This window comes from Coptis chinensis, chromosome 8 (genome assembly GCF_015680905.1).
Source record: "Coptis chinensis isolate HL-2020 chromosome 8, ASM1568090v1, whole genome shotgun sequence".
NCBI lineage: Eukaryota > Viridiplantae > Streptophyta > Magnoliopsida > Ranunculales > Ranunculaceae > Coptis > Coptis chinensis.
Genome location: NC_141463.1, coordinates 83,203,157 through 83,217,974, shown reverse-complemented (window position 1 = coordinate 83,217,974; position 14,818 = coordinate 83,203,157). Strand labels below are relative to the sequence as shown.

At 35.6% G+C, this 14,818-nt stretch overlaps 1 protein-coding gene across 20 annotated transcripts; it reads right to left on the bottom strand.

Annotated features, from left to right (window-relative positions):
- Window positions 1-2,478: 2,478 nt before the first annotated feature.
- On the bottom strand, window positions 2,479-10,148 carry LOC147483568 (uncharacterized). Of its 20 annotated transcripts, none has more exons than XR_015204797.1 (10): window positions 9,710-9,964; window positions 8,166-8,363; window positions 8,034-8,092; window positions 6,619-7,144; window positions 5,457-5,605; window positions 4,969-5,332; window positions 4,262-4,474; window positions 3,778-4,044; window positions 3,328-3,562; window positions 2,479-2,897 (listed from the first exon to the last, which is right to left on the bottom strand). XR_015204797.1 is itself a non-coding variant. In XM_086577764.1 (10 exons), the coding sequence occupies exons 3-5, from the start codon at window positions 8,058-8,060 to the stop codon at window positions 5,636-5,638; spliced, it is 363 nt and encodes a 120-aa protein (XP_086433890.1). In that variant the 5' UTR covers window positions 8,061-8,092; window positions 8,166-8,363; window positions 9,710-10,148; the 3' UTR covers window positions 2,479-2,897; window positions 3,328-3,562; window positions 3,778-4,044; window positions 4,262-4,474; window positions 4,969-5,332; window positions 5,457-5,635. The 20 variants fall into 20 exon arrangements, 10 of the variants coding, with proteins under 10 accessions (XP_086433890.1, XP_086433891.1, XP_086433888.1 ...); XR_015204794.1 differs by lacking the exon at window positions 8,166-8,363 and having other exon boundaries at window positions 6,619-6,823; window positions 6,911-7,144; window positions 8,034-8,111; window positions 9,710-9,961; XM_086577764.1 differs by having other exon boundaries at window positions 5,457-5,766; window positions 6,619-6,823; window positions 9,710-10,148.
- Window positions 10,149-14,818: the final 4,670 nt, after the last annotated feature.

The window sequence follows — 14,818 nt, the reverse complement described above, 5'->3', positions numbered from 1 at the left end:
TATCCAAACCGGATCTAAAAGGTATGTTCTCTATCACAAATCGTGGACACCCATTGATTCAAATTTGCGTGGTGTTCGTTGGGTTTGTAGAAATATTTGCATTTGAATAACGGTTCCTACATATATCCCACAACCGTAACGAAGTAAACTTGATCCTCGTGTGAAGAAGTGTATTTTGTCGGTTATGCAGAGTTTGAAGGGGGGTATAAGTGTTATGATCCGACATCGCCAAGATGTATATATCCCTTTGATGTCTCATTCCATGAATCGGACCAGTATTACTCGGAGGGAGTTTCCCGGTCTTCCCGTGGGGAGAGTGGCGGTGAAAGGAATCGATGTCTTTGGATGAGTTGGAACACTTGGAGGAATGATTTGAAGTTCCCGGCGTAAATTGATCCCGTAAGAGAGAGCGAAGCCCATGATCCGGATGTATCCAAACTGTGTAGTACCACAACATTTTCCCTTCTACATCAATAAGCGAAGATCTCGATCAGAATGCTCTACCTCAGGTACCTCTTATAACCTTTAATGAGTCTGTTGGGGTAGAAAGTCTTGATCCTAGACAATCACAAAGAGCTAGTAAGGGAGTTCCTAAGAAACAATATGAACCAGACATCAAAGCCAATACTAAATACCCTATAGCTAACTCTATGTCTAACCATAGCCTTTCAAACCCATGCACTTGTCATAAATCAATTGTTCATCAGATCTATTCCTAGTAACGTGCGGGGATGCTTTGAAAGATTCAAAATAGAAAAAAGTAATGAATGAAGAATTGGAAGCCCTTCAAAAGAATGTAACATGGGAGGTAGTTGATATGCCTGTTGGAATGAAGACTGTTGGATGTCGTTGGGTGTTTACCATGAAACTTAATGCAGATGGAACTATTGATAGATATAAGGCGAGATTGGTTGCCAAGGGATACACACAGCATTATGGAATTGATTATGAGGAGACTTTCAAGACTCAGAAATAAAAATCAATACAGGCCGGATTTTAATTTCACTTGCAGCAAATAGAGATTGGCCCTTGCACCAGCTTGATGTGAAGAATGCATTCCTGAATGGGAACTTGGAGGAGGAAGTATACATGGATATGCCTCCAAGTGTGAAGAACCATCCCAAAGATATTGGGAAGGTGTGTAAATTGAAGAAGGCTTTGTATGGCCTGAAACAGTCTCCAAGAGCTTGGTTTGGAAGACTTACACAGTCAATGAAAGTTTTTGGGTACAAACAGAGCAATTCTGACCATACCTTATTTATCAAACACAAGGATGGTAAGATTACAGCTCTAATTGTGTATGTTGATGACATGATCGTTACAGGAGATGATCCGAAGGAAATAAATGAATTGCAGAAGTATTTGTCGAAGGAATTTGAAATGAAGGATCTAGGAGAATACATTGTGAACAGTCTTTTCCCATAACAGGCCTTTGATTCACCTATAACATTGATGTATGATTTTAATTTTAATTTTTGTCATATTTTTCAATTCCGCAAGTTTTTATTTTCTTGGTTATTTATTTCACGTTCTTATGCCTTTCTTAACTCTCAAATTTAATTTGCATTTCAATTAGGTATTCTACAATTTACTACTTCGAGTCTTCGTCCTGCTCTTTTGTTAGAGCTCTTTTCAAACCAAATGAAAATTTTCAGGTATAACATTTGGTTCACTTATGTTCTCAGAGCTCTCTTAAACCATCATTTCAATTGTGACATTTTTTAACTTTGTGTATCAATTCGTACAGTCATTGGTCCGGGGTGCATTTTTATATATAACGGAGGATAGTAGTGTGCAACCATCTGAAGTTGTTCCAGGACCTCCAAATTAATTTAAAGTTAGTACCAACTAAGGGGAGAAGGAGATAAATCAGGAGCTCAGTAGAGGAGAGAAAGTGAATATATATATATATATTTCCTGTGGTTACAAGAATTAGTCCAAGGTGAAATTTTACGTGGACTCTTATTTAATCACTACACCATAACAGGCTATTTGCAACGGCAAAAAAGCGTTGCTAATAATTTTTGCAACGCTTTTTAAGCGTTGCAAATATGGCGTCGGTAAAGTGTTGGAAATATTTGCAACGCTTAAAAAGCGTTGCAAACAGAAATTTCCAACGCTTAAAAAGCGTTGCAAACAAAAATTCAAAGCGTTGCAAACAGAAATTTCCAACGCTTAAAAAGCGTTGCAAACAGAAATTTCACAAACGCTTTTTAAGTGTTGGTAATTTGTTAAAATTTTTACCAACGCTTTTTAACCGTTGCAAAGTTGTTAGTTAATTTAAAAAAAAATAATTTAAAATTCGTTTGTAACGGTTATAAAGCGTTGCAAATTTGTTAGTTAATTTAAAAAAAATAATTTAAAATTCGTTTGTAACGGTTATGAACCGTTGCTGATGGGTTGCTAATAAAAAAAAAAAAAATTCTCATTTTTGTAGCGAGACCAGCTAAACCAATTTGGTGGTATAACACATTAATATCAGTTCCCTAGGAGTAATAAAGTTTTGTGATCAAACTGCTATCACAACGCCTATTTCCACTTACAGTTCAAATCAAATTCATCACAACATCATCACTACAACAGTATACACAAAGCTATATACCCTGAACCACCAAATAACCCCAAATAATAAGATCTCATACAGACATACCACTTGACAACAAAATGCAGAAAAACAGAAACACATTCAAAAATAAACAAAATCCAAACCTGCTGTGCTTGAACATATTCATCAAATCCATCCAAAGTGCAATCATGATCAAATTCACTTTTCGGAAACACAACATTATTATCATCCCACTCTTCCTCAATCAAAGGCGCACCATAATGCTCCCCATTCTTCGGCCCCGGTCCACTTTTCCTAAACACCCTACACAGCACAAATGCATCCTTCCCCACTGCAAATTTCAGTAACTAGATGGTTATAATCTTACATTGCACAAATATGACAGGCTAAAGAAAATATTAAGCCAAAACTGTAAACTATCTAATGAAGCCAAATTTATTTATCGAAAAAAAAAGATGAATCCAAAATTTGAGAAACAAATATAAGGAAAGACAAACATAATAGGTATAGAACTGAGATACATCTCAACGACTAATCCAATAAATTATTTGCTGAAAAGGAATACACTTAAATAAACATATGGAATTCACGTCGAGTTTGATATATAATTGGTGATGGTTTTCGTGTTCATTCAAGTGACTGAAAGAATATCAACCAATTTGCATTCTATTGAACTACATTTCATTAATTAATCAAAACGCAGCAATACATAAACAATCACAACAAGAAGCCCAACAATGAAAACAATAAAGATGGTTTACCTTATTGTACAAAATAACTCCTGATGAAAGCAATATGTAGACTAGTAAGTACAAATACGTTAACAATAGTGGTTTCCCAATCATTGTGTCCCTAGTTTAGTGAATAACTTCTCCACTTGAAACTGGACATTAAGATTCCAGTAATCTATCTGAATCCTGTATGTACATCAGCTCAACCAATGACCCTTCCAGTTTACTAGTCGATTGTACCAAGCATTTATAGTAACATGTTAACCTGAAAAAAACAATATATATATACTAGAACATAAGTACCAAGGTAACAAAAAAAATGATGGATCATATTCAACACTTAAAGTACAGATCTTGAAACAAAAGAAACAATAATAATATTACATTCTATATATATATATATATATATATATATATATATATATATATTTCCACATCACATTATAGATGAAACAACAGGTATAGTTCAGTGTAGAAAACCTCATCATGCCGTCATCGTTGTTTTGGTTTGAGGTTGCTCTAGCTCGGAACTCTCCAGAATCCCTAAAACGTTCACGAGAGAGAGAGAGAGAGAGCAGGTATACAATCTTGTGTTAGGCACAGAGAACAATACTAGCAGAATACCATTTTGTGAAGGTGAAGTGGGGCTCAGTCCATCCCGGCGGAAACTTTTGTTTTGGCAAATAATGGATGGTGATATCTCGGTGTTATTACATCATGCAGTCCACCTCTGTGCACCTCTGCGACCTGCACATGACCCCAGAACCAATGTAAGAACAGCATACATATTTCTCGCATACATATTTCTCTCCACCATGCCCCTACTCCTTTTTTGGGTGTTAATAGGAAACAGACAGCAGAAAAATTATACAGTACACTATTATTAACACTGAAGAGAAGTCTGAAAAATTTATTGGAAAATTTAAGCTGAAAAATTCAAGTATTGCACGGGAAAGGGACTCACCAAACAGAGAAGTCTGAGCTCCAAAGTGAGATGGAGTCGTTCCTAAAGGACTGCTACTTTGGCCAAAGGCAGTAGTGAAAGTAAAACCCAAAATTTCAAATTTCTTCCACGGTATGTAACTTATGAAATGCCGGTTCTTGAGCACTGAACTCAGTCAGTCAGTCGCTGTATTAGATCATCAAGCTTCTGCTGCATGCTTAGTAACACTTGGTCCTGATTTCGAAGTGGCAAAAACAAAAAAGTGTTACCAAAGAAACACTTTCAAGGGGAAAAGGAGTTGAGCAGGAACTGTCACAAAACTCTACAAAAGAAATATGGTCTCTAAATGCAAGGAAATCCCCCCTCCCCTCATAAAACTATGAAAAAAAATCAAACTAATACAAGACACATTTTTTGTAAGTGCTCGAATGCAGCCATAATTACTTACGGAAATCACAGAAATTATTATCAAGGGTTTCCAAAAGCACCAATATGAACAAACTTAAAAAAACTCCCTTCCCCCTTTCTTGTAAGCCGAATCTAAAATCCATAATAGACCCCCCAACATAAACAATCATCTCTAAAGATCAAAATTCCAAATCTCAAACATATAAACGGAAACCCCAATTTGAACTACCAATAAACTAAAAAATATATATACAAACAGAAACCCCAATAAACTCTTCTTTTTGAAAAAAAAAAAAACACCTCATTGACTCTAGTCTTACCCTTAGATCAACAGCTCTTGTAAGACACCAACTCTGCTTATATTTCCTCAACTCATTCGTCACAATCATGATAGTAGCAACAATAAGAACACAATGAATCGGACTAAAGAGATACCAAGCTATAATTTCATCTTTATTCATCATATTTGTTGAAATTATAATTCAAAAGAGAATTAAAACACTTGCTTCTGAATTAAGATCGTCTTAAGGATGCTTTTAGACATAAAACAAAAAACATATCTTATTCAAAAGCAGAACTTGCCAATTCCATACAAAGCTAATGGTGTTTTGTTTCAAAATATGGGAGAGTAGCTCCTGCTGCCACCCCATTGTTCGACAAAAGCATCAATCGTATCTCCATCAACTGTTACCACAACCGAAAAAAAGAGAAAAAAGAAAAATCAATTAGAAGCTTTAGAACACTCGTGTTGTAATTAAATAAAATTTGAGACAAAAGATAATAAGGAGACATATGTAAAGAGATGTACGTCATCAGTATACTGGTGTCCCCAAGTCGTTTACCATCAATCATGAAGCGCAATGAGTTGACTTCTACTGACCGTTCCTTACAGTACGCATCCATGAGCTTCTGCAGCGGAACATTACTCTTGATCGTAAAGGACACTTCAGTCTGATCCTATAGACAATCACAACATTGTCCAAATATTCAGCCAAGATTCAAGACTCTTTTACCACATCTACCAAAGTTTAGAAATGTATGGAATGTTTCTTTCTTTTCCTTTCCACACATGTCCACAGAGGAAGATTGCCTCTTAGAAATATCAACAGTTGTTCCTCCTACCACAAAATTCAAAACAAATATAGATGCCGAATGAACAAAAAATGGAACTAACCATAGTAACCATAGGGCGTTTGGCAGAGTGCCAGTTTATTAAATCCAATAAAATTGATAGTACACTTATTATACTCATTAGTGCAACAAAAGCAGCCTATCACTTAACTAAACTAACCATAGGGTGGGTAGGGGCAGCTAAGGTGAATTTGAATGTAATCTACTTGAGAATAATGCATAGTTCAGAAACCCTCTGCTCCCGGAAAACAAGATTAAACACCTACTATAGCCCAATAAAGTTGAATTCCTAGAATACAAAAAAGGCAGCTCATAGTCTCATACAACATTAAAACAATAATGGCCTTATCACTAAAAGACATACTTGCAGTAAACTGAAGATGACTGTAAGAGTAAAAAGGCTGCTCATACATCGAAAAAAGAAAGCATTCTAATCACAATGGACGACATATTTCATATTACGCTGTCGAGTTCAAACACTTAATGTATACTCAAAAGGATGCTTACACTAATCAGTTAGTAGAGTAACTGCCATTTCTGTATGCAGGGTAAAAACATAAACACTAGCGCTTCTTACAAAATGCTGCTTCAAGGAATGACATACCAAATGATTATTGATAAACAGGCCAACAGTATATATATGAATGATGGTAATGGGTAACAACTCAAGTTCATACAAAGCAGAGCTACGAGACAGCCATCAATTTACAGTAAAGGTCACAAAATCAAACATATAACAGCCATGTTACAAGTATGAACAACAACACACTTCACACACATGATTTACAGATAATATTACATAAACAGAACATACATATTATTAAAAACAGATCCTGAACCTGAAGGAATTGCTGATGACACTGATCCACCAGCTAAAGTACGCGCTGGCGTGTTAACAGGAACAGCGGGAGCAGGATTTCCAGCCGTTGTGGAAGACACTGATGTACTCAGTACATCATTCTTAAGAGTTGGGGTTCTTGGAGGAATCTCTGAATTACTATCCTGTGAATCTGCTTCTTCCACTTGTTCTGGAGTTGAATTACCCTGTTAAACAACAAACAGTGATGTTGTCTATAACAGAAGAGAATAAAATCAATAAATAAACTGATCTAGAACTGAAGGAGTATATACCTTTGTTTGAATCGGTGAAGCTGCAATAGTGTTTTACTAGTATAAGTATTACTTCATTTTTAATAGGTGCAAAACTACCATTAAGAATATCATAAATATTACTCAAGGTAAATGGAGGTGTTATCAAGGCATGTAAATGGAACTTAGGCATGAATAAGACCAAGACCCCTTAGCCCAATCATCATTGGCTCCACGTCTCGAAAAAGCACCCACAGCCATTCCCCTTTCAAGATGCTAAGGAAGGAAGTGGCACGCTATATTAAAACACAAACTAACTGAAAAAATTGTAGAGAGAAACAAAATATGCAGCCAGAATTAAGTAAACCCCCTAGAATGAATTTCATTTGCTAATCAACAACAGTCGTTCATTTCAGAGCTACAAGAGAACCATCTTTTACATTTGAAATCATGCCCACATGTTTCTCAGACGACACTCGAGGCCCTTACAGAAACTTCTAAGGCGGTGAATGAATGAAATGGTCCAAGTGTTGACACAAAAAACTACCTTGGATTTTCACATTACTATTGAATTTTCATAGGGTCATTTACATCAGTACCATAGAACTAGTACAGTATCCCACGTGAGATGGAATTTATGTGCACATTAATATAGTAAAGATTCCATCAATCAGTCCTGAAGCAACCACAACCATCACTACTCACATGGGGGAGAAAATATGAGCAAGCAATACAAACAAAATCAATTAGATGTTGAAATTCGGCACCCCCTTTTGCTACATGTTAAAATCTGTCAAACAGAGTGAACTTCTTAAAATTCATCCAAAAATTTTTGAGCAAGAAACCCACCTACACGGCTACACCAACCATTCTCACAAGTTAAAGGACTATCAACATCTCACAAAATGTCAAAACTAAGGGAGAGAGAGGAAACCAACAGTTTACTTGGATAAAGATGGACATACAAACCTAACGTCTGTTGCAAAAGTGAAATCATTGATAATGTTTGCAAAAGTGAAATCATTGATAATGTGACAAACAGGTAAAAAGAACAGTGCAAGCCACAGATTCTTTTTACTAAAAGTAGAAAGAAAAACCCAACCCAAAAACAACTCATCATCACAAATAGTAAGAGGTATAGACGTATGGCAATGTAAGAGAGCACCTCTTCTTCGAGCAAATTGCAAATCATTTGTCATTTGCATCTGCCGCATCCAGCAACACCTTCACCAAAGCCTTTACACTGACAATAGTAGGAGTGGTTGTCAATAAATTTAAAAAGCTTCACAGCACACACCATCTCCAAGAAATCCATTTAGAAATCACTGTTTTTTCACACTGCAAATTAAGATACACAGGCATTTTCTAGTCTACATCAAGAAGAAAGGCCCTTGAAAATCGTATCCGTGGGAGCTCTCCAGGACCTCCAGACCAAATTATATATCAACTGGTGAAGGTCTGCTGTCCACAATTGGAGAGATAGATGCTGTGGGTTCTGGTTAAATGTAAACACAATATTCCCGTTACAAATTGATAAATAATAATCAACTTCTCTAAGGACTTTTTCAGTAAGAAGTCCAACTCTTTGACACTAACGCTTTTCATCATTTGAACCAATAGACGAGGAAAAAGTTCACAAATTTCCATTATTCCACACCAAATACTTATTGAACAATCACATTTGACTTGCATGGTATCCCTACAAATGCTAAAAAATTCTCTTGGTAAGAATCGGACTTGATATGTGGATCCCTACCAAAGAAGACGCAAAACAGTCGACGCTTTGTAGCCATTTTAAAATTCCAAAGTTGTCTCTGTGTTCTTGCCTTCTTTTGTAGGGAGTTTGGTAGCAATACGATTTACCGTCCTAAAAACAACCCCAGTTGGCCAGTTCTAATTCAACTTCTATTGGGAAACTTTGGAAAATCTGCAGGAATAACATGCACAAATTTTTCTACATATATAATTTCTATCCATACAGATACTATTTATGTAATTAAAAGTACATACTAAAAGTAAATCAAATGATTGATATCAACGGAAAACAAGTTTATCAAAAAGCTAATTTTATGGAAGATTACTAGACGCCTCTAAGCAACTCTCACAAGAGCTGTTTCTTAGCAAGCATACTAAATATGGAAGATTAACCAAAAACCAAAACCCACTTCTTTGTCTGAAAAAAAACCCATAAAAAAAGGATAAAATGCTTGGATTTCCCAAAGCAACACAATTTAGATGTATATGACCGTGATATATTTGCCTTTCTAGCACTCTTAATAAGAAATACATGTGAGAGATGTTTCCATTTCTGTGTTAGGAGAGGAAATCGACCACAGGTTCATAAAGATCAAGCATTTAGATTCTGGCAAACAATGACTCTTCCCCTTAAAATACTATAAATAATAGATAAAATGTAGTTGTGGAATTCGATCAAACAATGATTTCAATCAAACTACAACATTAGAAGGTTGGAAACTTCAAACAACAACAAGTTTGCAAAACAAACACAACACACAAAACAAGTACGAATATGCAGGAATAACAACTACAAAACCTCAGCACGGTCAAAGGGGATTCTAACCTTGAAAGCAAGGGCCTCCCTCTTTGAATCCTAAATTTCTTAAATCTAAAAAACAACATTAGAAGAGTTGCACTAGATTACCCAACTAAAACTCAAAGTATCTCCCTTTGGAAATGAATCCAGAATGTCCATTATTCCACACCAAATACTTACTTAACAGTCACATTTAACTTGGCAAAGCTTTTCCTACCAAAGAAGACGTGGACTCCAAGACGTTTTGCAGCCATTTTAAAAGTCCAAAGTGGTCTATGTATTGTTACCTTCTTTTGTAGGGACTCTGGTGGTTTTGAGAGAATTGATTGAATGGCGGGTGTGTCACTTCAATGCGGAGACTGTGGGGTCCTATTAAAATCAGTAGAAGAAGCACAAGAACTCACTTCCCATTCCAATTTTACTGAATCTGAAAATTAGGTTTTGAGGAGTGCGAAAATAATGCGGCGGTGAGAGAGGGAGAGAGGAGAGAAAAAAAAAAGTTATGTTTTATATTTCGATTTTTTCATTTATCTCTGTTCGCGAAATTTTTAAGTTTGTAACACTTCTCCAACGCTTTTTAAGCGTTAGCAATTAATTCCGGAAATTCACCCAAATAAAGCAACGCTTTACAACATTGCCAACGCTAAATAAGCGTTGGAAACTTACTAACGCTAAATAAGCGTTGCAAATCAAAAAAGGTGCGTGTTGCAAATATCCTATTATGGTGTAGTGAATGTTTAATGAGTTGTTTTTTTAGCTTTAGAAGTAATTTGTGTTATGTATAAATGTAAAATTATAAATATGAGTAGAGTTGATTTTATGATCTATGAGAATTGTATTATATTATTTTGATTTTTAGGTTATAACAGGATTTAGGTGTTTAAAATGTTGAAAATACAGAGAAGATTCTGCCGGATTTTATATTTAAAAATAAGATAAAATAATGATGCTTCTAATTCCAGTCTCTCTCCCCTCAATTGTTATTCATTCTCATATGGGTTAAATTAATCAAGGTGTAAGGGGTATGTGTAATGAGTTGGTTTGTGAGAAATGAAATGCATAGGATTGTCATAAGTTCACTTTAGTGTATGCATGAAATGATTTTAAAGTGTAAAACTACTAGAAATGGTTATAGCATGGAGATGGTCATTTGGAGAGTTATTTAAATGCAATGTGTCTTGAGTGTCGACTGGCACGGGCATTAACTAGTACATAAAACCATACAAAAATGACCGCCACAATGGTTGGTTACAGTTGATTGTGTATCCAAATACAGATCAACTCGAATCTCACTACAGAATTGAAGTGGCTTTTTTAAATTTGTGCGTATTCATTTATCATTCCTCTTAATTTTCAAAATCTAATGTCTTGCAAAAACTTCTCTACAATTTTGTGATTATTAATGATCATTATCATTATTATTTCTTGTTAATGTATTCACATTTCGTGAACATTTTGGTGAAATTGATGCTGGCAAAATCTTTCACTTAAAATGGGGACTAGTTAATAGTGGCAAAATCTTTAACTTGAAATGGGAACTAGTTAATAGATATAGCTTAACAATCCGAATCATCTCGACTCCAACTGGATATGATGGAGGTTGGAGCACATAATTAAAAAGAACGTTGATGCAAAAAATAAAATAAAAAATGTAGTCCGTACATTCATGAAAATTAAAGTAATTGAGATTAATAATTTAGGGAGGGTTCAACAACAATGTGAACAAAAATTATATACTAATTTTGGTGATAACAAAGATTAGAATAAACTTTTAATATCGGAAAAAAAAATAATAATAAAAAATCAGGAACGAGATCTAAGTAGATGCTATTTTTTACGGAAACCGACTATTAGGCTTATGGACTCTACAAAAAATCAGATTAAAGGTAGCTCAAAGTCTGGTCTACGTTTACATATATATAGACATATAGTACTCTCAAACTTGGAGCGCAATCTTCAGTCTCAACTTGTATATCTCTTGCTCAGGCTTATTCATGGCGTCAAGGTTGCAATCCTCTTTCCTAATCCTTGTTTTCTTCCTTTCAACTATCTCAGTTCTATTTCTATTGGCAAAGGGGGGATTTCGATAAAATATTATTAGAAGTTCAAAGGATGACCTCGAATATTCTATTAGCACTTCTGGTGATACTTAATTATATGATTGAAGGAAATAAAAGCTTTATTTATGTTAGCAGATCTATTAATACCGATGATTTCATGTTGAATGCGATTAATCCTTTTGATCTGAATGAGTATTCCATTACTAGAATTGTTCGTTATGGTGTATATATTTAAATTTGGTGCCAAGGAGGAACGGGTTTGTAAAGGAGGTTCCATCACTTGGTTTGATGATGGTTTCTGGGTCCTTCACCCAGGACGAGTATATGGAGAATAAAGATCTAAGGTTTAATTGTTTTTTTACTTTTATTAGACTAAAATGTTTTTGTTGTTTATTATAACACCCCGTCTTTTTATTTTATTTTCCTATAATAATAATAATAATAATAATAATAATAAATAATAATGATGATAATAGATAAAACTAAATATATGATAACTATCAACTTAGGGATAGAAGTCCCGTAAGTAAATAGATAAGTGTTATCCTTGTTTTTTTGGTGAGGTTTTTAAAACTAATAAAAGGAGTTTTTTTCTCATTAGAGTTTTTGAGGAAAAAACATAGCGAGAGTTTTATACAGAGGAAAAAAAAGAAAAAGGGGTTTTACTGAAAGAAGAAAAGGAAGAGTTTTTATGTTAGCTAGCTGATAGTTGGAGCGCGCTACGGGTGAGTAAATTTTTACGTTTTTTTTTAGATTTCTTGTTTACTGTAGATTGTATAGTACTGTTCACATGCTCACATGTTCATTTAGTGTATACTGTTCACATGCTCATTTAGTGTTAACTGTGTATACAACTTGACTATCGTTGAAGAACCTACCGTCTCTCAGGAAAACTTGTTCAGTAACAAATTGATACAATGAGGGTAACAAATCGATCATGGTTGCTGTAAACCAATTTGGTCGATTTATGTATTGGCTACGCGCTTTGGCATTTTTGCCAAAAGAACCACATTGTCATGAACTTTTATACTATTGTTGTACTATTGTGGTGGGGATTATTTGTTTTGATTTGGTTGATGTCGGGGGTTTAGAATCGGTGGTTGGGTGTTGTTGGGTGTTGTTGGGTTGAAATTGGGTGTGCTATTGAAGCTCCGGAGGAGCGTTAATGGAGGCGCGAACTCAAATTGTACTGTTTAATTTTGTTGTTTGTTTTGGGTAGGTTATGATGTGGTTCTAGTATGGAACTGTGTTGGTGATGGAGATAGTGGGTTGGGGGGGCTGTTGAAGCTCCAGAGAAGCCATTAATGGCGTCGATCCCGATTTTCATAGTATAAGGGAATTGAGATTGGTTGGTATAGGTATATAGGGGTTTTCTCAAGGAACCAAACCGCTGGGTTCAATAGTGGTGGGGAGTGGTGGTTGTGATGGCTGTGGTGGTGGAGGCGCTGGTGAAGGGAGGAGGAAGAAGAAGGGAAGAAAACGTACTGTTCTTTTCTTTTTAGCTGGGCTTGGGCTGGAATATGGCATGTGGGCTTAAGTGTTTTAAACTTTAGATTTCATTTTGGGCTTAAGTGTTAGACTTTGGGCCTTAGTCTTTGGGCTTTTGGGTTAGATGAGTTTAGGTCCGGTTGATTGTTGACTGGCCGGTCGATGGTTATTTGTTGACCATTGGAAGGTTGACTTTTGATCATTTGACGGGGTTAACTTTGACCGATTGACCCAGTTTGACTTTTAACTTCGGATTATGATTTGGGCTATTAAGATAGGTCAAGGGCTATTAGCATGCTTGGCTTTAGGCTAAGACCTTTATATATATCGTGTGTACATGTATTAACTACTATGTGATATTTCAGTCTTTTATGATATACAACATTATGACACTTAGACATCCATGTAATTAATAACGCGTAAACCAAAAATACAAGAAACAAGATACTCCTACGTTCTCTGAAATAATTTATGCAATAAAGTTCAATAATGCGTAAACAAATTTACTGTACCCTTTTAGAACTCTCCACGCCTCAAGTTTTGGAATTGAGTTTTATGACTGATGATGTCATATGTTAGGTGGACATTTATTGAATGTGCCATAAATGGCCCGTTAGCGTTATATATGGGGGGTATTCATTGAATATGTCATGAATGACCCGGGTATTCATTGAATGTGCCATGAATTGCCAGATTGTTTGGACTGCCCTAGAGAGGAACTAAGGTATTTGCCTTGCGGGTTAGTTGTATTCCTTGAGTGTACGGGAATGTAGGGTTGGGTATTCCTTGAATGTGGCAGGAATGACCCAGGGCATTCATCGAATGTGCCATGAATGGCCCGTTAGTGATATGATAGGTATTCCTTGAATGTGGTGGGAATGACCTAAGGTATTCATTGAATATGCCATGAATGACCTGAGTTTTTATGCCCAAAGAGGCTGTGAAATATGTGTATGAAAGCCCAGAGATGGCTATGATATTGTGGTATTGGGTGGGAGAGAGACACTGTGAATGTGTGATTTGGCAAATGTGTGGAGTGTAAATCGTGGAGTAGGTACTAAAGGGTGGGTGTGTAAGAAAAGTAATTGATTAATTGATAAGAGAAATTGATTTGAGTGTGCGAGTGTGTTTGGGCTTACTTTTGAATACCTATAGGATATCTACATATGTTATATATAAGTCCTAACTTTTTCTTTTGCAGGAGGGTAGGACTTAATAATATTTTGTGCAGGGGGCCGGTCCTACCCTTTATACAAAGATTGGATATCGGTAAGTTTTAATTCAATTACTTAGTTATTAAAATGAGTTATTATAATGAGTTATATAATGAAAGTTTTGCTTTGGAAGAAACTATGCCGGTTGAGATTACGGAACTACCTGTCTTCCAAGCTGGGAATAATTAAGTTATGATAGATTTAAAGTGTTAGTTTGATAAGTAAAGACTGGAAATGTTTATATCTTGGTTAGTCTACTCATACCAAAGAAATTCCATTTTTGTCAACCCATGTTTGCTTTGTTTTGCTTAACGTGGGTGTGTTCTTGAGAACATAGGTGGACGGCAGTGGAACCGCGGCATGTGATTTGGATTCTTGCCTGGAGCAGTCCGTTAGTGCTTTTATTAGGTCCGATTCTTATTGGAAGGATGTAATAACGTAGTTTACATTTTCAGCATGACATGAGAATAAGATATTGAAGACTTTTATTCTTAGAGTTGTTTGATATTCTGTTTGGACGGAAGATAGCTTAATAAAATGATGGTGGAAAACTCTTGGGATTATTTTTATTTTCAAGTTGTTTCTTTTATGATGTGGGTTTTAGGTTTTGACATGTGTTGTATCCACCCCGTCA

Coding starts and splice junctions, on each gene's coding strand:
- LOC147483568 (XM_086577764.1), bottom strand. CDS start 8,060: ATGATTTGCAATTTGCTCGAAGAAGAG. Junction 6,824..8,033: donor GCAATTTGCTCGAAGAAGAG/GTGCTCTCTTAC, acceptor GTTGTTTAACAG/GGTAATTCAACTCCAGAACA. Junction 5,767..6,618: donor GTCATCAGCAATTCCTTCAG/GTTCAGGATCTG, acceptor ATTTTGTGGTAG/GAGGAACAACTGTTGATATT.